Consider the following 23,948-nt stretch of genomic DNA (forward strand, 5'->3'; position numbering starts at 1 on the left):
CTAGCAGTCATGAGACTGGTACAGAGTAGATGGCCCTGAATAATTATGGCTGGGTTGGATGGTCGTTACGTAGTAGGCGGCTTCTTCTGGAGACTCGTATCAAGTCCCTTGCTAAAGGATTTGGATGGGTGGAGAGTTTTTCCTTGTAGGACGCTTTTTGTTTTTCTATTTCGTTCTTAATTGCAGGAATGCCGAGATCCCTGTGGATGTGTTCGTTGCGAATATACCATGGTGCCCCAGTGATAGTTCTCAGGATTTTTGATTGGGCGCGCTGTATGATGTCTAGATTGGTACTGCACGCGTTCCCCCAGAGCTGGGAGCCATACGTCCATATTGGCTTTAGTGTGGAGTTGTAGAGCAGGACCTTGTAGTCCAGACACAGGGGCGATCGGGAGTTTATGAGCCAGTGGAGGCTGCTGGCTTTTAGTTTTAGATGAAGTTTCTTGCATTCAATATGTCTTCGCCATGTTAGGCGTCTGTCCAGGTGGACGCCCAGGTACGTTACCACGTTGACTTCGGGGATCAGTGTGCTGTTCAGGTAGAGCGGGGGGCATGTTTGTCTGTTGAGAGTGAACGTTATGTGCTTACACTTTTGTTCATTTATTTTGATACGCCAGTCAGATAGCCACTTCTCGACTACCTTGAGGTGGTTGGCGAGCTGGGCTGTTGCACGGACTGGGCATCTGGAACGGCTGAGGATCGCAGTGTCATCAGCGAAAGTGGATAATGTTAGCTGGTCGCTTGTGGGGATACCCGCTGTGTATAGAACAAATAGGGTAGGCCCGAGAGCGCTTCCTTGTGGGACTCCAGCTTCGATTGAATAGGTGCCGGATGTTGTTGCGTTGCACCTCACTGCGAAGACTCTGTTGTAGAGATACGACTCAAGTAATTTGTGTGTGTATACCGGCAAGAGTGTTTTTATTTTGTGCATGAGGCCGTTGAGCCAGACGCGGTAGAATGCTTAAGAAACGTCGAGAAATATCGCGCTGCAATATTCTCGATGCTCGAAGGCTGTGCGAATTTCTGATGTTATTCTGTTAACTTGCTCGATAGTTCCATGTTTTTCTCTGAAGCCAAATTGATGAGCTGGGATAATATTGTGAGCTCCCAGATAAGGGATTATGCGCTTTAGTAGGCATTTTTCAAATAACTTGGACAAGCATGATAGTAGACTTATTGGTCGGTAAGATGACGGAATCGTGTGGTCTTTTCCGGGCTTCGGTATCATTATAATTATAGATTTTTTCCATTTTGTTGGGTAATGGCCGAGACTTATGATCCCATTGAAGATTTTACAGATGACCTCAATAGCACAATTCGGAAGTTCAATTATCATTTTTTGAGTTATTAGGTCATCGCCGGGAGCCTTTTTCGGCTTCAGTTCCCTGATGACCTTCGTTATTTCGTTCGGACGAAATGATACTGGAGTAGATTCCGTTTCCGTGTGGATTTGCGGTAGTTCAAATGGATTTGCAGCAGGGTTCGGCTGGAAAACGCCCTGGAGATGTGAGGCAAAAGTTTCGGCTCTGTCTTTGTCGCTGCGGGCCCAGCAACCAGATGACTTTCTTATCGGGGTGATGGTTTCAGCCGGTGAGCTTAAATTTGGGTGAGCTCTCCATAAGGGATGCTTTGTGCTGGTTGGCGAGAGTTTTTCAATATATCTTAATTGTGCTTTTTCGGCATCTTGCTTCAGGGCCCGGCTTAGTTTGCGTGTGGCTTCATTTAGACGTTGCTTTGAGCATGGCGATCTATTGGTTTGCCACGCCCGTCGCAGACGCCTCTTTTTTTTCGCGCGGGGTCCCGCTTCCACCTCCCGCCCAACCGACCGAGGGGCGCAGCCGTGTGACGTACGGCACGAATCGCGAACTAGATAGACGCGTTAGAAGGACAGACGAAATGTACGAGGAAACATTAGGAGATAATATAATAAACTATAAATATATAAATAAATAAAAACACATGCAAAATAATGATCTAATAATAAAAATATATAACCATAACCATAATTTAATAAATAAACAAAATATAAAAAATAAAAAAAAAAAAAATAAAAAGAAAAAGAAAAACGCATGCAAAATAAGTGCTACTCTACGAGATAACTACTACAAGTCATGCAAGAATAAATAAATAGGTAAAATAAAAAGAAACGCATGCAAAATTAGACTACGGTGCTACACTACGAGCTAACTCTACAAGTATTAAGGTTTTTAATATAGAAGGGTTATCGCTACGAATTATAATATCAGAGAGGCGGTTGTAATCCGTACATAAAACCCTAAAGGGTTCATGTACTTCAAACTCCCGCCTACAGTGATTTACTACTAAAGGGATAAGGGTTCTAGATGTTAGTCGGGGAACGTGGAAGTTAAGCTGCCCTAAAAGAAAGGGGCTCTCAACCACACCATTTATAAGGTTATGAAGGAATACGACACCAAGCATTGTTCTACGGTTAGCTAGGGAGGGTAAGTTAATTAATAGGAGTCTACTTGTATAGGACGGTAGCCTCTCATCAGCATCCCAAGGTAGGCCACGGAGGGCGAAAAGTAAAAAGTTCTTTTGTACAGATTCAATACGGTTAATATGGATTCCGAATTGAGGACTCCAGACGCATGAACCATACTCCAATATAGGGCGAACTAATGAAGTAAAAAGGGTCTTCGTTATATAAGGGGAATCGAATTCCTTCGACCACCTCTTAATAAAACCTAGCATGCCTCTGGCCTTATTAACCGTGCACGAAATATGTTCAGAGAACGAAAGTTTAGGGTCTAAGCGAACGCCTAAATCATCAACAAGAGATATTCTTTCAAGAGCACAATCATTTAGCATATAAGTGGCAAACTGGGGAGTGACACGTGAAAATGTCATCAGCTTGCATTTAGAGCTGTTGAGATGTAATAAATTAGCACGACACCATGCTTGAAAGTTATTAAGATCCGATTGCAGGTCTGACTGGCAAGAGCTGTCCTTATACTGCAAGCATAGCTTAACGTCATCAGCGTACATAAGTACTCTAGAATTCGTTAGAACCAGCGGGAGGTCATTGATAAACAATGTAAATAGCAGCGGGCCGAGGTGGCTACCCTGCGGGACGCCAGAAGTGACTCTGAGGAATTTGGATAGAGCATTTTTAAACAGAACCTTTTGAGTTCTGTCACTCAAATAGCTCAAAATCCATTTAAGTAGATCGACAGGAAACCCGATTGAGTCAAGCTTCCTTACAAGAAGAGAGTGATTAACCGAGTCAAAGGCTTTACTGAAGTCTGTGTAAATCACGTCGGTTTGAAAGTTACGTTGGAAACCTCTAATAACGAAAGAGGTGAGTTCCAGAAGATTTGTAGTGGTCGATCTTCGCCTCATAAAACCATGCTGACATGGTGAAATTACGGATCTGCATAAATGCTGCAAGTGGGGAGTAATTACATTCTCGAAAAGTTTTGGAATTGCCGACAACTTAGAGATTCCTCTATAGTTGCTGGCGTCCGATTTGCTACCTTTTTTGTGGAGAGAAATGATAAATGATTCCTTCCAAATAAGGGGAAATTCTGAGGTTTCTAAAGATAAGGTAAACAATTTCAAAAGGGGATTGCACAGAGCTCCGGCACAATACTTGAGCACGCAGCCTGGTATTCCATCGGGACCCGGTGAGTAAACTGGTTTTACACGATGAAGATCCGATCTAAGGGAGCTTTCGGTTAAAATGGGACTGAAAATTAGGTTCGACTTGGGCAAATCAAAAGAGTAAGTCTGATCTGAGCTATTCGAGGAACAATACGTAGTTTTGAAAAACTCGGCAAAGAGATCGGCGATGGCCTGATCAGAGTTTGCTGTAGCGTTTCTGAACGAAAGCGATGAAGGATGTAAATTGGGTTTTCGCTTAGTGTTAACAAAGTTATAAAACTGTTTCGGGTCCTGCGTGAACTGAACCCTACAGCGAGTTAAATAACTTTTATAACATTGCGCATTTAGCACGGTGAAATTCGACCGAGCACTAAGATATCTTGAATGAACAGTGGGAGATCCGGTGCGTTTATAGCGATTATAAAGCCTAGACTTAACGTTTTTTAGGCGTGTCAGCTCTTTGGTGAACCAAGGTGGTTTACTAGAAACCGACGGATAGGCTAAAGGAACACACAATGCAAAGAACGAATTCATGGCACTGTAAAAAATATCCACGGCGGACGCCATGTCAGTACATCTGTAAAGTTCAGACCAATTAAATTGGGAAATCAAGATATCTAGCCTTTGAAAATTTGCTTTACGGAAGCAGCGAACTTTAGTTGCTGAGCAACTCAAATCAGGTTTAGTCTTTACGACAGTCCCCAAATCGATGGTCACTTCGAAAGTAGGATGGTAAGGGTCTTCGGGAAGCGTCAATGGATCGACTCTTGTTAAGTTTACACCTACAGGATCAGAGACGAAACACAGATCTAGTAGGCGATTTAAAGAATTTACGACATGGTTAACTTGGGACAACGAAATGTCAAGCAAACCATCTATGAGGTCATGCTGTACCGCAGTTTGGAGGACATTTGACGTACCATCTGATGACCAACGAGCTCCAGGTATATTGAAGTCTCCTAGAGTTATTAGTTGGTCTCTATCTGAAAGCCTGTTGGCAACAGCCTGAATTGCCGAAAGGTGTTTCCAATAAATGGGCTCTTCAGCAGATGGAGGAACGTAAGATAAGCTGTTCAATTTGCTGGTTCGTTTTGAATTTGATTTTTTGCACATCCGTCTGTTGTGGTGTTGAGATTCTGGCTGCAGTCACAAGTACCTCTTCCAGTGCGGAGGTGGAGGAGTCGATGTCGGTTTCAGTATTGAGCTGGGGGGCTAGCTCAATGTGGGAACTCACATACTTTTTGTATTTCATCCAATTGGTTCTGTGCGACGTCAGCCTATAGGGGCGATCCGTAGTTTCTGGGCTTTGAAGAAGGGTTATCAACAGCGGCGAGTGATCTGAAGAAAGGTCTGGAAGGGCCTTGGCGTTTATTAAATTTCGTGGGATGTTTTTTGTCACCGCGAAGTCAATTAGATCGGGTATCTTTCTGGGGTCTGCTGGCCAATATGTGGGGCTACCAGGGGAAACGTAGTCCAGCTTATTTCTCACATTGATGAGAGCGTTGTACAGTTGTCTTCCCTTGGGGGTCACGAGGCGGGATCCCCAATGCGTATGCTTGGCGTTGTAATCTCCTGCAGCTATAAATCGATCTCCAAGTGAGTTGTAAAAATCCATGAATTGACCTTCAGAGATTGTAAAGCGAGGTGGGCAGTAGACAGCAGCAATGCAAAGGTTGCCGTTACCTGACTGCACTTTTATGGACGTAGCTTGCAGGTAATTTGTTGTAAACCTTTGGTGGAAGTGGTGTTTGATGCGTTCTCTGATAAGGATGCCGGTCCCGCCGTGGGCTTTACCATCTGGATGATCTGTGCGGTAGAAGGTATAACCTCTTATATGAAAGTTGTATCTGCTTGTGAGGTGCGTTTCAACCAATAGCATGGCGTCGATGTGGTTTTCGTTTAGAAATTGTGTTAGTTCAAGTTTATGCCGTGAGACGCCGTTGGCATTCCACGTGGATATACGTAGATTGGACATTGATTATTTTGACTGTTGTGCAACGAGCAGCTGTATCACCATATTCTGATTCTGGACGAGCGTTTGCATGGTCGTTTTCATAAATGATATGAGTTCCATCATGCTTTGTTGCATGGTCACCATCATGGATTCCATGTTGTTTTGTGGCTTCTCTGGGGCCTGCTGAGCATTTACTGAGTTTGAGGGGAGTGGATTTTGCATACCTGTCCGTAGAGCTTCGGCGTAGGAGATGCCCGTGGGGGCATTTAGCGGACCAAAAGAAGATCTGGCTGCTTTGGCAAAAAATACATCTGGAGTAGTTTTTGAATTAAAATACACATTTTGTGTATTTTGTTGGCGTGTAGCTCTCGCTCTTCGCATGGGACTCTTCAGCTCCTTGTAGACCTCACAGCCTCTGTAGTTAGCTGTATGGTTTCCGCCGCAGTTTCCACATTTTTTCGTGTTGGGGTCTTCTTTGTTCGCAGGGCAGTGTGCGGAGTTGTGGAAGTCTCCACAGACTACGCAGACTGACCGAAGGGTGCAGTATGTCCTTGTATGACCATACTCCTGGCAGTTTGTGCATTGCACAAGACCGTTGCGTTTGTGAGGTTCTTCCACGGTGATTCTTCGATGCAGAAGGAACTGCAACTTGTAGATCGGGTGAACTTCATTCTTCTTTAGGGCTTTACTGTCTGGCTCAAGTTCGACTTTGAAAAGAGGTTGCGGCTTTTTGTTTTTGTTGATAATGTTGCTAACATTCTTGGCAAAGAAACCCTTGCCTTTCAGGGCTTCTAGTATCTCGGAGGGGGCGACATCTGGTTCAATTCCTTTCAGCACTACTTGCAGTCCCTTGCTGCTTTTTAGTTGGTAGGTGTAAAAGCTCTTTTTTGCTTCCTGCAGGTAATTAGACACAGCTCGAAAGTGTTCTTCTGTTTTGGTTTGAACTTTGGTTTCGCAGATGTTCCCTTTAATAATCGGAACAACATGAAAGTTTCCGTCCCCGACCACCGCAACAATTTTGTTGACCAGGGCGTTTGAACTTTTCTCCCTTATATATATAGGTGGGGGCTTTGGCTGTTTTTGAGTCTCCTGCTCCAGCTCTGCTTCATTATTCTCAACAGCTGCTAGCGGAGAAAATTTGTTGGTGTTGTTTGGGTCGTAGTTTTTGGTGACACGGTTGATCTTAGGCTTGTTACCAACCGTGTTATGGGGGCTAAGCTTACGCTTAATTTGGATGTAGCGATCCATGCCAGTCTGTATGGCCGGAACCGCTTGTTGCTTATCGGAGCTCACGGTTTTTGTTACCATTGTATTTTGCGCTGCGGCCGCTGGCACCGATTTCGCAATATTGGTCGTTGGTTTAGTTGTTGCTGTTGCTTTTGATGCGTTTGCAGAAATTGCAGCTCTGCTTGTTGTTGGTGCGTCTTCCATCGAAGCCGCTGGTGGTGGGGTTTGGCATTGGGAGCTCCAAGATGTAGGAGCTGGAATAAGTAGGGCGGGAGAGCAAGAGCGCGCTCTCGTGCCGTCGGCGGTCAGTAGAGCCGGGTTGGGCTTGGTAGACGTTTTTTCTGCTTCGATGTCGCGAGTTGAGAAATAAGAGAAAACACCGTTTCTTTGGTTTACAGAGGTTCTACGCTCATTCTTTTGATCGCCGCTCATTATTTTGAGCTTGTTACGCGTGGCACCATATAAATGAACTTTGCTGCTCAAAAACACGTCTCACGCACTAATGTCCGTATGTCATACGCACTGTAGGGCTTGGCCTAGCTGACAGTACGTAGTTTAGAGTTCCGAATTTACTTTTTCACCATGAAAAAACACTTCGAGAATAAACCCCGCGTAGCGGTCGTCCGTAAGCACGTCTGCACTCGATGAAGGTCGAATGCTAATCAGAATAACGTAGAATAACGTCTAAATCGCATTGCTCTTTCATATTTCCGGACTCGTTAAAATCTCCATTGTTTTTTCCGTCCGCTTCCCTTACGTTGTTGTTTCCATTTCCATCTTGCTTCGCGTTGTCTATCTCCCTTACGTTTTCATTTTTCTTCACACCGTCGATTTTCTTTACGTCGTCCATTTTCTTTTCGTCGTCGATTTTCTTTACGTCGTCCATTTTCTTTACGTCGCCGATTTTCTTTACGTCGCCGATTTTCTTTACGTCGTCCTTTCCGTCTTCTTCGTCGTTGTACTGGTCGTCGCCATCTTCATTTTGCATCTTCTCTCGTCTCTCGCTATTCTGTTGGCCACTCTCGTTGTTTCTCTCTTCTCCTTCGTCGCATTTCTCTACGTTGTTGTTCTTGGTTTCTGTCGAAATGGTGGCGTCGTTTTTCGTTCCATTCGAAAGGTTTCTCGAATGTTCCATTTCGTCGAATTTAGTAAATTCACAATTACTTTTTAATTTCAGCACGCTCTGCTCAATTTGTGGTTTCGCTATTTGTTGCAACCTCCAAATCAGAATATTTTTGGTGCCGGTAGCATCCAAACTATTCACGACGCACAAAAATTGCAATTCTTTTTTAAGCAAATTTTTTAAGTTTATCGATGGCATGTATGTGTGTATTTCCAGATTTGTTAATTTGATGATGATGATACAGTTCACTTAAGGCGTGTTCAAGACCACTTCTGAATATTGTAGGCCTTTATATATTTTAGTTTTTATCTGTTTTATTTAACACCGAAATGTACGCACTTCTTTTGCCAAAAAGACGCCAACAAAAAGTAGAGATCGCAGTCTCTCAATATACATATGTCATTACAAACTATCGATAACCTACTTTATTTACAATCGATATAATACATGGTGGTCCTAATATTGTTTCCACTTATACTACATGGTGTTCCTAATATGTTCCTACAGTATTTTGGTATATTTAACCCTGAGTTGTTTTGGTTTATGCTGTTGCATTTCCGGGGACGCAGCTCGACGCAGCAGATGTAAGTTGATTTTGGTCCAGAATAGATCCACAAAGGTCGTAGTTATAGTGTGTATAGTGGCTCAGCCCATCCAAAAAAGATATAGACTACTTTAGCCAGAAAAAAGTGAAAAAAATGGACACCTGGCAGGTAGCGATTTACCTGTGCAAGCCCTAACCCAATTCCCCTTTTTATGGATTGGGTTACAGATTATGTCTTGCTTCATGCGGAGTTGCCTTAAAAGGCTCCCCACACAAGTAGGTCCGAAGAGAGGGATAACTTCAAGGGGGCGGTTTTATTCTGTGAATACATTAAATTAGCCTAATACATTTTTAAACTAACTTAAGCTTACCGCAGTGTGCCCTCCTACAATTCACAAGACAATGAAAAAGCACAATTTAGGCGGCATTCACAGTGCCGATATTAGTAGGCCCCTACTTCATGGGCCAAGAAATCCATACAACATCGGATAACTTACAAAATACTAGAATTTCCTTCCAACACTTATTCTACCTATCGATTACAATATTTGGCCGTCGACATCCCCGACCCCGTGAAGAACCGCTTCACTCAAATCCAAAACTGCAAGTTTCGAGACAGGCCGCAACATTGTCCGAGATAGTCCGTTGTCGCTCACGCGCACACTGGCGCGTCTGACGACTCCATCAGCTCCGCTGTAGACCTCCTCCACGATGCCCTTGCGCCACTCTCGTCTGGGCAAGGCAGGATCGCAGACGAAGACCATATCGCCCTGGGGGATGGACGGCACCACTTCTCGCGGCGCACAAGCGTAGGCAGGTACTCCAGGACCCACCTCCTCCAGAAACGGTCTCGCAGCATGCGAGCAATCCTCCACTGCTTTCGCGTAGAACCCTCCTTGGGCAGCTCCGCCTCCAAACCAGGCGTTTTCGGCAGGTTAGCTGCTCCCTTGAGCAGGTCGTTTGGCGTCAACGGCGCCTCCTGGTCCGCATCCACCGGCAAGTGGGTGAGCGGACGCGAGTTGACCACATTCTCCGCCTCGATCAGTAGACTTTCCAATACGTGATCCCTCGGCGCGACTTCCATTAATGTATGGCGCAGCACTCGCTTGACGCACTGCACCATCCGCTCCCATACTCCACCCTCGGACGGGTTCGATGGGCAATTAAAGACCCATTCAATGCTCCTGCTGGATAACTCACTCTGTATTCTCTCCGTCTCGAACACGTCTCCGAATCGTCTGGCCTCCCTGTCAGCTCCCACGAAGTTCTTGCCGTTGTCACTCCGCAGTCTATGTACCGGTCCTCTACGGCAGACGAAGTTCCTTTTTTTATTTCTTCATTGTCCCTATAATCTTTACATTTTTCATCATTCGTTACATCTAATTCATTATCTTCTATGTCTAATTCATCTTCTTCTATATCTAATTCATTTCCTTTACTATTATTTTTTCCTTCTGTATCAATCCAAGGCTTCAAATTGTGTACTGCCCATATCCCTTCATATGGTTTTTGCGTTTTCTGAAAATTTTCTACATCTCTTATTAAATATCTATCATTCCCTATATCCTTTGCGATTGCATAAGGTCCTTTAAACCTCGGAATAAGCTTACTAGACGCACCACTTGTAGAATTAAAATTTTTCAACATAACATAATCCCCTACTTGATACTTGTGTGGTTCTCTGCGTTTGGCATCAACATATTTTTTATTATATTCTTGTGCTTTTATTTGTGCTACTCTAGCCTTTTCTCTAATTTCATCTAAATTGACCTTTTCTTTAATTTGTTCATTCTCAATTATATTTTCCTTCACGTTATCAATTACTTTCCCCTTTTGTCGTATCCCAAATAACATTTTACTCGGATATTCATTTATGCTTTTGTGAAATACGTTTAATAACGTATTTCACAAAAGCATAAATGAATACGACAAATTCTACATCAGACAGTACCTTATACCATTGTTCATTCTCTTCCGTATTTATTAGTTTGCTTATCATCGGTCCCAGTTCCCTATTTGTTCTTTCTACTTGGCCATTTGCCTGCGGTGACCCTGTCGCAACCTTTAAGTGTTCAATGTTGTTTTCCGAAACAAAACTCTCAAACTCTTGTGATGTGAAACATGTTCCTCTATCCGAAATAAGGATCTTTGATCGGACCATAGTGATCTATATGTAACACTTGAAAAGGCAAAGTTCCTTTCGGTATAGAATGAAGAAAACCCTCCTGTCTCGTATTCTTAGCCGTAAATGCAATACACTTAAGACAGTTTTTAATGTGTTCCTCTATCTTACTTCTCATATTTGGAAACCAATAACTTTTACTTATTATATTTGCCACTTTTTCCGTTCCCCAATGTCCCATTTCGTTATGATATTTAAAAAGAATGTGAGTTTCCATTGATTCTGGAACATAAAACAATAAGTTATCCTTGTTTTTTCTATAAACTACTCCGTTCCTCATTTCATAAAAACTATGCTCTCTCTCCTTCAACATCTCTTGTAGTCGAATTATTTGTTCGTCTTTACTTTGACAAATAAGTAGATTATCCTCAAATGTGTTATCTTCAATAACCATAATTGTATTACACCTACTTAATGCGTCAACATGTTGCATCCTTTTTCCCGACCTATGTTCCCATTCGCAATCATAATTTTCTAGCTCTAATGCCCACCTTGCTATTCTCGGGTTTAGTTCTTTCTTTTGTAAAGTCAACTTTAACGAATTACAGTCTGTTATAACCTTAAAAGGAATGCCTTGAAGATATATCCTAAAACGTTTCAACGCGTATATCACTGCCAAAGTTTCTAATTCAAAACTATGATATCTAGATTCTGTTTCCGTGGTTCGCTTTGACATGTAAAAAATTGGATGAAACTTTCCGTCGCATTTCCTTTGTAATAATATCGCCCCAAATCCAATTGCACTTGCATCGCAATGTAACTCTGTTTCATCTTCTGGGCTATATATTGCTAAAATTGGTGTTTCTAATAATTTTCTTTTCAATGATTCAAACGCCTCCATTTCATTTAGTCCAAATTCGAATTTTTTGTCCTTTTTCGTCAAATCGTGAAGTGGTTTTGCAATAAATGAGAAGTCCTTGATAAACCTCCGGAAATAGGAACACATTCCTATAAAACTCTGAACTTCTTTGACCTTAGTAGGAATTGGAAAATCATTTATTGCCCGAATTCCTTCCTCATTTGCCTGTATACCCCTTTCTGAAATAACATATCCGAGATATGTTACTTCATTTTCTAAAAAACTGCACTTATCCATTCTCAATTCAAGTTTGTTTTCTACCAAAAGTTTAAAGACCTCTCCCAAAATTGCTATATGTTCTTCGTATTCTCGTGTAGCAATCATTATGTCGTCCAAATATACTACAACTTTTCCTTCTCTTATCATTTTCTCAAACACTTTGTTTATAAACCGTTGAAATATAAATGGTGCATTTGTTAATCCAAATGGCATTCTTAAGTATTCAAACTGTCCTAGTGGAGTTATGAAAGCAGTAAACTTAATTGAATCAGGATGCATGTATACATGGTTATAACTATTTTTCAGATCTAATTTCGTAAATATTCTTTTGTTAACCAGACCATCTAGCAAGTCGTCTATCAACGGTATAGGATATTTTACTTTTGTAGTCAGTTTATTAAGACGTCTATAGTCTACGCACATTCCACCACCAGTTTTCTTCTTAACCAATACTATTGGAGATGAATATTTGGATTCACTAACTCGTATAATACCATTTTCTAAACCCTCATCAATAATTTTTTGAACATTGGACTTCTCAGCGTAGGACAATCTTCTAGGAGCACTACTAAATGCCTTGTTATCTTCAACCTCTAGTTGCATTTCAGTTTTTATTTTCGGTTCAACTGGCCTTGCGCATTTTATATACTTTATTCTTTGCTTGTAGTTAACGGATTTTCCAATACTATATTCATGTTTCTCGTCTGGAATATCATACTCAATTGCTAATATTTGATTTTCAAAACTTTTTTCTTCTGTTTCTTTTCCTATACTTCGTTTTTGATTCTTTCCTGAACATTTTTCCTCACTTATAATACTGACTTTTATATTCGTGTCATTATTTTCACTCAGTTCCATAATATTAATTTCTTCGACAGCTTCTTCGGTTCTCTTTCCGATAGTCAGTTTCATGTTGCATTGTTTTAAGAAATCTCTACCCAAAATAATCGAAAAACCCATAGATTCATTATCCACCACCATTAGCTCGCACAATATGTCTTTATTTGAAAAAGAAATTAAACATTTTACACTTCCAAAAATCGTCAGTTTACTTTTGTTAATTCCAACAAAACTTCTGTTATTCATTTTCCTTAAATGTATTTGCGGTGGAACGTATGCTTGTTTTATCAAACTTATGGGGCTTCCTGAATCTAAGAGTGTTTCTATAAAAATGGGTTTACAATGAGTATCCGATAAAAATATTACTTTCATATAACTTACATATTTATTTTGTACATCTTGTTTCTTATACTGCTCACAATCCTTAGCTTGATGTCCAGGTTTTCCACAAGCGAAGCAAGTACCCATCTCTCGTTTCGGCTTTCGACATTCGCTTGCTATGTGCCCCAAACTGTTACAGTTGTAACACTTAACATTTCGCCTTTGAGTTTTTCCAGTACCCTACTGTTCCTGTGTGTTTCGTTGTATGGATGATGTCCATTGTAACTCGATATCGATGAATGCTTCTAAAATTTCGGTCTTCGTCGAGAAATTTTGTAGTTTCGCCATGTTCCGAAGATTTACATCCGGAATTCCCGCTATCATGTACTCGATCAGCTCATCTTCATTCAGGTCAATTTTATTTCCCAAAGATACCATTTCTTGGAAATATTCGTCGAAGCGTTTTCCTCTTTTCCAGGTGCATAATTGAAGTTTTTTCCTGGTAATAAGTTTAGACCCTTTTTTCTCAAAATGTTTGGCCATTTCATCTAACAGAAAATCTACAGTTTCTGCCATTAGCGTAGGATTAGCAATCACCCATTCCAATGCTTTGCCTTTGACTTTGTTAAAGATTACCGCTCGCATCACATCGTCATCTACGTTGTACATTTTCCGAACATTGTTGATCATTGTACGCCAGTTGGAGAATTTATTGTCGCCTTCAAAAACGTATACCAGCTCCTTTAACATTTCCAGAGATATTTTATTTCTTGTACCCTCTGCATAACTTTGTTGGTTTTTAATATTAGCCAATTCTTTCTCCAGTTGACGTATTTTTTCATCTTTCTTAAAAATTTCAAAGCGTTGTAGAATTTTTTTTTTTTTTTTTTTTTTTTAGGCTTTGCTTTTATTTATTGAATCTTCTCATTTATGAGACTAACAATAAGTGCATCAAATCTTACAATACTACCTAACTAGCAGTCATGAGACTGGTACAGAGTAGATGGCCCTGAATAATTATGGCTGGGTTGGATGGTCGTTACGTAGTAGGCGGCTTCTTCTGGAGACTCGTATCAAGTCCCTTGCTAAAGGATTTGGATGGGTGGAGAGTTTTTCCTTGTAGGGCGCTTTTTGTTTTTCTATTTCGTTCTTAATTGCAGGAATGCCGAGATCCCTGTGGATGTGTTCGTTGCGAATATACCATGGTGCCCCAGTGATAGTTCTCAGGATTTTTGATTGGGCGCGCTGTATGATGTCTAGATTGGTACTGCACGCGTTCCCCCAGAGCTGGGAGCCATACGTCCATATTGGCTTTAGTGTGGAGTTGTAGAGCAGGACCTTGTAGTCCAGACACAGGGGCGATCGGGAGTTTATGAGCCAGTGGAGGCTGCTGGCTTTTAGTTTTAGATGAAGTTTCTTGCATTCAATATGTCTTCGCCATGTTAGGCGTCTGTCCAGGTGGACGCCCAGGTACGTTACCACGTTGACTTCGGGGATCAGTGTGCTGTTCAGGTAGAGCGGGGGGCATGTTTGTCTGTTGAGAGTGAACGTTATGTGCTTACACTTTTGTTCATTTATTTTGATACGCCAGTCAGATAGCCACTTCTCGACTACCTTGAGGTGGTTGGCGAGCTGGGCTGTTGCACGGACTGGGCATCTGGAACGGCTGAGGATCGCAGTGTCATCAGCGAAAGTGGATAATGTTAGCTGGTCGCTTGTGGGGATATCCGCTGTGTATAGAACAAATAGGGTAGGCCCGAGTGCGCTTCCTTGTGGGACTCCAGCTTCGATTGAATAGGTGCCGGATGTTGTTGCGTTGCACCTCACTGCGAAGACTCTGTTGTAGAGATACGACTCAAGTAATTTGTGTGTGTATACCGGCAAGAGTGTTTTTATTTTGTGCATGAGGCCGTTGAGCCAGACGCGGTCGAATGCTTGAGAAACGTCGAGAAATATCGCGCTGCAATATTCTCGATGCTCGAAGGCTGTGCGAATTTCTGATGTTATTCTGTTAACTTGCTCGATAGTTCCATGTTTTTCTCTGAAGCCAAATTGATGAGCTGGGATAATATTGTGAGCTCCCAGATAAGGGATTATGCGCTTTAGTAGGCATTTTTCAAATAACTTGGACAAGCATGATAGTAGACTTATTGGTCGGTAAGATGACGGAATCGTGTGGTCTTTTCCGGGCTTCGGTATCATTATAATTATAGATTTTTTCCATTTTGTTGGGTAATGGCCGAGACTTATGATCCCATTGAAGATTTTACAGATGACCTCAATAGCACAATTCGGAAGTTCAATTATCATTTTTTGAGTTATTAGGTCATCGCCGGGAGCCTTTTTCGGCTTCAGTTCCCTGATGACCTTCGTTATTTCGTTCGGACGAAATGATACTGGAGTAGATTCCGTTTCCGTGTGGATTTGCGGTAGTTCAAATGGATTTGCAGCAGGGTTCGGCTGGAAAACGCCCTGGAGATGTGAGGCAAAAGTTTCGGCTCTGTCTTTGTCGCTGCGGGCCCAGCAACCAGATGACTTTCTTATCGGGGTGATGGTTTCAGCCGGTGAGCTTAAATTTGGGTGAGCTCTCCATAAGGGATGCTTTGTGCTGGTTGGCGAGAGTTTTTCAATATATCTTAATTGTGCTTTTTCGGCATCTTGCTTCAGGGCCCGGCTTAGTTTGCGTGTGGCTTCATTTAGACGTTGCTTTGAGCATGGCGATCTATTGGTTTGCCACGCCCGTCGCAGACGCCTCTTTTCTTGGATAAGCTGTTCAATTTGCTGGTTCGTTTTGAATTTGATTTTTTGCACATCCGTCTGTTGTGGTGTTGAGATTCTGGCTGCAGTCACAAGTACCTCTTCCAGTGCGGAGGTGGAGGAGTCGATGTCGGTTTCAGTATTGAGCTGGGGGGCTAGCTCAATGTGGGAACTCACATACTTTTTGTATTTCATCCAATTGGTTCTGTGCGACGTCAGCCTATAGGGGCGATCCGTAGTTTCTGGGCTTTGAAGGAGGGTTATCAACAGCGGCGAGTGATCTGAAGAAAGGTCTGGAAGGGCCTTGGCGTTTATTAAATTTCATGGGATGTTTTTTGTCACCGCGAAGTCAATTAGATCGGGTATCTTTCTGGGGTCTGCTGGCCAATATGTGGGGCTACCAGGGGAAACGTAGTCCAGCTTATTTCTCACATTGATGAGAGCGTTGTACAGTTGTCTTCCCTTGGGGGTCACGAGGCGGGATCCCCAATGCGTATGCTTGGCGTTGTAATCTCCTGCAGCTATAAATCGATCTCCAAGTGAGTTGTAAAAATCCATGAATTGACCTTCAGAGATTGTAAAGCGAGGTGGGCAGTAGACAGCAGCAATGCAAAGGTTGCCGTTACCTGACTGCACTTTTATGGACGTAGCTTGCAGGTAATTTGTTGTAAACCTTTGGTGGAAGTGGTGTTTGATGCGTTCTCTGATAAGGATGCCGGTCCCGCCGTGGGCTTTACCATCTGGATGATCTGTGCGGTAGAAGGTATAACCTCTTATATGAAAGTTGTATCTGCTTGTGAGGTGCGTTTCAACCAATAGCATGGCGTCGATGTGGTTTTCGTTTAGAAATTGTGTTAGTTCAAGTTTATGCCGTGAGACGCCGTTGGCATTCCACGTGGATATACGTAGATTGGACATTGATTATTTTGACTGTTGTGCTACGAGCAGCTGTATCACCATATTCTGATTCTGGACGAGCGTTTGCATGGTCGTTTTCATAAATGACATGAGTTCCATCATGCTTTGTTGCATGGTCACCATCATGGATTCCATGTTGTTTTGTGGCTTCTCTGGGGCCTGCTGAGCATTTACTGAGTTAGAGGGGAGTGGATTTTGCATACCTGTCCGTAGAGCTTCGGCGTAGGAGATGCCCGTGGGGGCATTTAGCGGACCAAAAGAAGATCTGGCTGCTTTGGCAAAAAATACATCTGGAGTAGTTTTTGAATTAAAATACACATTTTGTGTATTTTGTTGGCGTGTAGCTCTCGCTCTTCGCATGGGACTCTTCAGCTCCTTGTAGACCTCACAGCCTCTGTAGTTAGCTGTATGGTTTCCGCCGCAGTTTCCACATTTTTTCGTGTTGGGGTCTTCTTTGTTCGCAGGGCAGTGTGCGGAGTTGTGGAAGTCTCCACAGATTACGCAGACTGACCGAAGGGTGCAGTATGTCCTTGTATGACCATACTCCTGGCAGTTTGTGCATTGCACAGGACCGTTGCGTTTGTGAGGTTCTTCCACGGTGATTCTTCGATGCAGTAGGAACTGCAACTTGTAGATCGGGTGAACTTCATTCTTCTTTAGGGCTTTACTGTCTGGCTCAAGTTCGACTTTGAAAAGAGGTTGCGGCTTTTTGTTTTTGTTGATAATGTTGCTAACATTCTTGGCAAAGAAACCCTTGCCTTTCAGGGCTTCCACTATCTCAGAGGGGGCGACGTCTGGTTCAATTCCTTTTAACACGACTTGCAGTCCCTTGCTGCTTTTTAGCTGGTAGGTGTAAAAATTCTTTTTGGATTCTTCCAGGTATTTAGACACAGCCCGGAAGTGTTCTTCTGTTTTGGTTTAAATTTTTGTTTCGCAAATGTTCCCTTTAATAAGCGGAACAACATGAAAGTTTCCGTCCCCGACCAGCGCAACAATTTTGTTGACCAGGGCGTTTGAGCTTTTCTCCCTAATATAAATGGGTGGGGACTTTGGCTGTTTTTGGGTCTCCTGCTCCGGCTCTGCTTGGTTATTCTCATCAGCTGCTAGCCGAGAAAATTTGTTGGTGTTGTTCGGGTCGTAGCTTTTGGTGACACGGTTGATCTTAGGCTTGTTACCAACCGTGTTATGTGGGCTAAGCTTACGCTTAATTTGGATGTAGCGATCCATGCCAGTCTGTATGGCCGGAACCGCTTGTTGCTTATCGGAGCTCACGGTTTTTGTTACCATTGTATTTTGCGCTGCGGCCGCTGGCACCGATTTCGCAATATTGGTCGTTGGTTTAGTTGTTGCTGTTGCTTTTGATGCGTTTGCAGAAATTGCAGCTCTGCTTGTTGTTGGTGCGTCTTCCATCGAAGCCGCTGGTGGTGGGGTTTGGCATTGGGAGCTCCAAGATGTAGGAGCTGGAATAAGTAGGGCGGGAGAGCAAGAGCGCGCTCTCGTGCCGTCGGCGGTCAGTAGAGCCGGGTTGGGCTTGGTAGACGTTTTTTCTGCATCGATGTCGCGAGTTGAGAAATAAGAGAAAACACCGTTTCTTTGGTTTACAGAGGTTCTACGCTCATTCTTTTGATCGCCGCTCATTATTTTGAGCTTGTTACGCGTGGCACCATATAAATGAACTTTGCTGCTCAAAAACACGTCTCACGCACTAATGTCCGTATGTCATACGCACTGTAGGGCTTGGCCTAGCTGACAGTACGTAGTTTAGAGTTCCGAATTTAGTTTTTCACCATGAAAAAACACTTCGAGAATAAACCCCGCGTAGCGGTCGTCCGTAAGCACGTCTGCACTCGATGAAGGTCGAATGCGGAATTTTTTTTGAATATTTGTTTAGAAACAGCTGTCCAGTGTGGCCAAAGAAAATCTTTAAACGCCATAAAAGGTACATTTTCATGGCGTTTCATGACTTTTCCTTTATTTTTTTGGTCACACTGGTTACCGAGCCAAAAAAAACAGCGATTCCGCTAATTAATAATAATAATTAATTTATACAACGGATTTTCGTCGTCAGAGTACTAGGCTTAAACTTCAACATTATTGCAAATCTGCCGCCGCACAGTAGCGCCTTTTCTCATTTAGCGTTGCAAAAATCATATCTTTTGAACCAAACAGGGTAATCGAATAATGCAAACGGCATTGGACAGGTAATTGTTGTAAAATGTATATATGTACTGCATCATGTACTACGCCCACAAATACGCCTTTTCAAAGGGTATCAAAGTGAAAAAATAACTTCGAAGAAAACAATTTTTAAAAAATATTTTTTATTTAATTTTTTATGTTTATTTTTATGTATTTGCTCAAATAAAAATAATTTGAAAACTGAAAAAAATTTTTTTTTAATTCAAAGTGTAACCGCCACGCGCTACAGTTAGTATATTTCTTGGAATGTATGAAATTGTGTCGGTATTTTCGTATATTTCACCCTGAGTAGTTTTGGTTTATGTCGTTGCATTTTCGCAGACGCAGCTCGACGCAGCCGATGAAAGTTAAGTCTGGTCCAGGAAAGATCCACGTAACTTGTAGACAAAGTGTAGTCGGTGGCTTTCATCGGCTTCAGAAGTTATAGACTACATTAGGCAGAAAAAGGTGAAAAAAATGGACACCTGGCAGGTAGCGATTTACCTGTACAATCCCGAACTAAAGTGCCGTTTTTTGTGTTAATTAACAGTGTTCAGTCGCTGCAATATATATATAATTCATAATCATAACATTACATAATCTGTAATTCGTCAGTCGCAGCACTCTCATATGCTGCCAAAATAAAGTATCAATTACCAGGTCAAGCGCATATGTAGATTCTGCTGACGCGATGAAGTGGGATGGAGCAATAGCCTCATTCTGCATATACCATTACAACCTACATTATTCTTGCACATCAATATTTGTAACCAGAAGAATATTTGTTTCCGCATGCACTAGCAACCTACATTATTCTTTATCATTAATATTCGTAAATGCAAGCACATTTGTTAGCAATAAATATCGTTAAGTTTAAATCAATAAAGTCAGTAATCATCTCCAATTCAAAGAGATCTTTACTCCTCCAACTGCAGTCCACCTAGTTCAAGTGCTGGGTGCGACACAAACAAGGCAATTAGTTTGTGTGTTATTTTGCCAGGCATCGAAGCCAACTCACACTATCAAACACTCATACAAACATTTTGGTGACCCCGATAGTTCACGTCCTGCCGACAATTCACGTCTTGATGTCCTGCCGACAATTCACGTCCTGACGACAATTCACGTCCTGACGACAATTCACGTCCTAACAATCAAATCCTAAGGACAATTCAGGTCCTGACGATCAAGTCCTAAGGACAATTCAAGTCCCACGAGTCAAGTTCCCCAAACTCTTGGAACAATCCTGGGCATCCTTTGAAAAAATCCTTCCACTAGAACTTAGAGTCTAGTGTGTTCTCCAAGTAAAGTGAACAAGTGCTAATTTTTTATACCACTGAAACGGTTGCGAATAGGAGCGTATCCAGCTTAAAAAGCGAATAAAACACTCCCAACGGGTCAAGAATATAGCACTTTTCAACATGACTAGCATGGAGGAGCGAGCAGCCACAGAGGCGTTAGACTTGCAGGAAGAGATCAGTCAAGAGATCTCAAAACTGATCCGCAATTTCAAGAAAGATTCTGCGGAGAGGAAACAAAACCCAACATACTTTCAATCTAAGTTGGCCGCAATCGATGAAGCGTGGAATCGATTTGCGGAAAATGACCGTAATGTTCTGGAGAAATATAGAACCTCGGAATATCTAAGGTTTTACAAAGACTGTCGTGACTCATACGACAAGTATCGAAGCGCCATAACTGACGCAATGGCTCAAACTACGAGCCATGCCCAAGGAAACGCAGACGTTGCAAGCATACAGCAGCCTGTGGGCAAACTCATGTCGGCATGTCGCCGACAAAGAGCCATATCAGACTCTATCCATCGGGCTCTGAAAGAATTTTCAGAGACTGGAAAAACCATTACAATTGATTTGATAAAATCACTATGGTCACAAGTTCAGGAGATCCACTTCGCTGTTCATGAAGAACACGAAGACCCGGTCAAGGGAGGATACGACATGCAGTCATTTCTCCGACTGGAAAGGGACATCCAAAAGGTGTTAGGGGCAAAAACTAATGCATCGAGCAATGAAGATGTACACTTGCCCAGAGTTAGCATCCCCAAATTCGATGGAGATCTACTCAAATGGACGCAGTTTTTTGATTTATTCAAATGCATGGTCCATGACACCAACATGCCGACAGTACGGAAAATGTGGTATCTAAAAACCACCGTAACTGGAGAGGCAGAAAGATTGATAAGACACATCGATCTAAAAGAAGAAAACTACACAAGCGCATGGGGCATATTGGTTGACGAATACAACAATCCCCGACACGTAGCAGACACGATTCTTAATCGTCTCTCGCAACACCACACAAATAGTGACGATCCGAAATCACTGAAAGAGTTGTATATAACAACTATCGAGTCCCTGGCATCATTAAGGGGACTAGGAATTGATGTATCCAGCTGGGATACAATATTGATTGCTATCATCAAGCAAAAATTGGATATTGCTAATAGAGCCTTGTACGAACAGTCGTTGGATGGTTCTCGACAACTGCAAGGTCTCGACACAATACTTAACTTCCTCGACCAGAGAATTCGCGTACTGGGAACAGGAAAAAAAGTCAACAAGCAAAAAGGGATCAGAAGGGACCAACATGCACTTCTGCCAGCGCTGGAAAATTACCAAGCTGTCCATTTTGCAAACGGAATCATTGGCTATACAAATGTGATGACTTCCGTAATAAACCAATACCCGAACGACTCAATTGGGTACAAAAACAACGAATGTGTGTCAACTGTTTCAGCAGCGACCACAAGGCAAAGGAATGCCGAGGCCGTTTGTGTTTTAAATGCGATAAAAAACACCATACACTGCTGCATCTTGAAAAGTCATCAGGTGCAGCAACTGAACCACAATCACCTTCTGTAGGGGCAGCAAGTAACAAGAGTTACAATCTGCTGGCCACAGTCAAGGTATCATTAAAAGCAAGCAATGGTCAGGTGGCCACTTTCAGAGCTCTGCTTGATTCAGGATCTCAAATAAACTTGATCTCTGAACGAATGGCTTCAAAGGCATCATTAAGGCTCCACGGTACTTCATTACGTATCGAAGGTATTGGAGGCAATCCTAAGACTAGTCGAGCTAGAGTGAATGTGCAAATGAAATCAATGCATAACGACTTTACTCAGCAAGTCGAGGCTTTTGTGTTACCACACATTATAGCTGATCAACCGGCTCATCAGCTAGATTCAACAAATCTATCACTCCCTCAAAACATCGCTCTGGCAAATGCAAACTTTGATAAGCCAGGAAAGATTGACATGCTTATCGGAGCTGAGCACTACTATTCGTTACTACTGCCAAACCAGATGATGTTAAAACCAGGCGGCCCGGTCCTACAAAATACTAAACTTGGTTGGATTGTCGCCGGCAAAGTTTCTGCAGAAAACAATCAAGCAGCAATTTGCGCGCCTGTAACCACAGAGGACCAAATCGACACGCTTTTGGAACGTTTCTGGACGTTGGAAAACCTAGAAACGGAAGAGAAACCAAAATCACCGATAGAGGCGCATTGCGAAAGACACTTCCTAGGAAATCTCCAATTCGCAGCAGATGGAAGGTTCATAGTAAAGCTTCCCTTTTCTGAGCAATCATCAACCCTGGGGGCATCGCAGAAAACTGCAACTAACAGGTTCCTGGCACTAGAGCGCAGAACATCACCGGAAGTCTGGAAAGGTTACGTAGATTTTATGGACGAGTATGAAAGCCTTGGACACATGAAAGAAGTGCCTCCCACAAGGATACCTACGGATCACTACTTTATCCCGCACCACTGTGTGCTAAAACCCGAAAGCAGCACTACAAAACTACGGGTAGTGTTCGATGCTTCCTGCAAAACCACCAGCAACAAGTCGTTAAATGATATTTTGTATGCTGGGCCCACCGTACAGAGCGAACTGTTTGCAATTTTGCTACGTTTCCGCACTCACAAGTTCGTGTTTACAGCCGATATAGAGAAAATGTATCGCCAGGTGTATCCATATCCGGATCATCAATTTCATCAATTAATCGTCTGGCGAAAGAACCCATCAGACGAACTCAAGTATTATCGACTTAAAACCGTAACATACGGTACAACATCAGCTCCATTCCTAGCTACAAAATGATTGGATTACTTGGCTGAGAAAACCAAGAAGAATTTACCGCTTGGAGCATCTGTGCTCAAGCATGATTTTTATGTTGACGACTGTCTCACAGGAGCAAATAGCATCCCAGAAGCAGTTCAGATTCAACAAGAGCTAAACAAAATACTGCTACCAGCCGGATTCAAGCTCCGAAAGTGGTGCTCCAACAATGACGAAGTTCTCGCACAAATTCCAAAGGAAGACATAGTCAACCACGTCAAATTAGACGAAACCCTTCAACACTACAGTGTGAAAACATTGGGTTTGATCTGGGTACCAAATAAGGATCAGCTATGTGGGCGATCCCAAAAAAGTGAAGCGTCAACCATCACCAAACGAGTGGTGAGCTCGGAGGCGTCACAAATTTTCGATCCACTAGGACTATTCGCTCCTGTTGTGGTAAAGGCTAAGATATTCATGCAAAGCCTGTGGGAGCTGAAGATGGGCTGGGACGACGAGCTTCCTCAACTGCTGCAAACTGAGTGGAAAAATTATCGTGCTGATCTACAAGAATTGAACAATTTACAAATTCCACGGAAAGGTGCCCATTAATCAGGAAATTCACACGTTTGTCGATGCGTCAGAGCGGGCATACCGAGCAGCAATCTATGTCCGAGCAACATCTAAGAACAATCAAGTGTCTGTTCGGCTACTGTGCTCAAAGTCAAGAGTAGCGCCGACAGCAAAAGAGACGCTGCCTCGCCTGGATCTATGCGCCGCAGTCTTGGGAGCAGAGCTAAGCCATAGGGTGCGGAAGGATTTACGTATACCAAACGATAAGGTACCTGGATACTTATGGTCAGATTCGACTGTGGTGCTGTCCTGGATAAACGCATCAGCATCATCATATCACACGTTTGTGGCAAATCGAATCGCAAAAATCCAAGCTGTTTCAGACCAATCTCAGTGGCGTCACGTGTCATCAGCTAACAATCCAGCAGATGTACTATCAAGAGGAATTGCCGCCAGCAAGTTAGCAGAACACAATCTATGGCTATATGGACCTCTATTTCTACATGGCTCTCGCGACAAGTGGGCTTAGGTACCAACTACCACCCCCAGCGATC

The 23,948-nt window shown here is 42.7% G+C and overlaps 1 protein-coding gene across 1 annotated transcript; it reads right to left on the reverse strand.

The window, feature by feature from the left end:
• Positions 1-9,008: 9,008 nt before the first annotated feature.
• Positions 9,009-13,328, reverse strand: LOC138929204 (uncharacterized). Its single transcript, XM_070288517.1, has 3 exons — positions 13,135-13,328; positions 9,303-9,773; positions 9,009-9,201 (listed from the first exon to the last, which is right to left on the reverse strand). The coding sequence occupies exons 1-3, from the start codon at positions 13,326-13,328 to the stop codon at positions 9,009-9,011; spliced, it is 858 nt and encodes a 285-aa protein (XP_070144618.1).
• Positions 13,329-23,948: the final 10,620 nt, after the last annotated feature.

Source organism: Drosophila kikkawai, chromosome X, assembly GCF_030179895.1.
Source record: "Drosophila kikkawai strain 14028-0561.14 chromosome X, DkikHiC1v2, whole genome shotgun sequence".
Classification (NCBI taxonomy): domain Eukaryota; kingdom Metazoa; phylum Arthropoda; class Insecta; order Diptera; family Drosophilidae; genus Drosophila; species Drosophila kikkawai.

Excerpts from the sequence above, each read along its gene's own strand:
- LOC138929204 (XM_070288517.1), bottom strand. The coding sequence starts at position 13,328 with ATGGTATCTTTGGGAAATAAAATTGACCTGAATGAAGATGAGCTGATC. Across the intron at positions 9,774-13,134 it reads CAACGAAACACACAGGAACA|AGGACCGGTACATAGACTGC; the intron begins GTAGGGTACTGG and ends CGTCTGCCGTAG. Across the intron at positions 9,202-9,302 it reads CGAGACCGTTTCTGGAGGAG|ACGAGAGTGGCGCAAGGGCA; the intron begins GTGGGTCCTGGA and ends TGCCTTGCCCAG.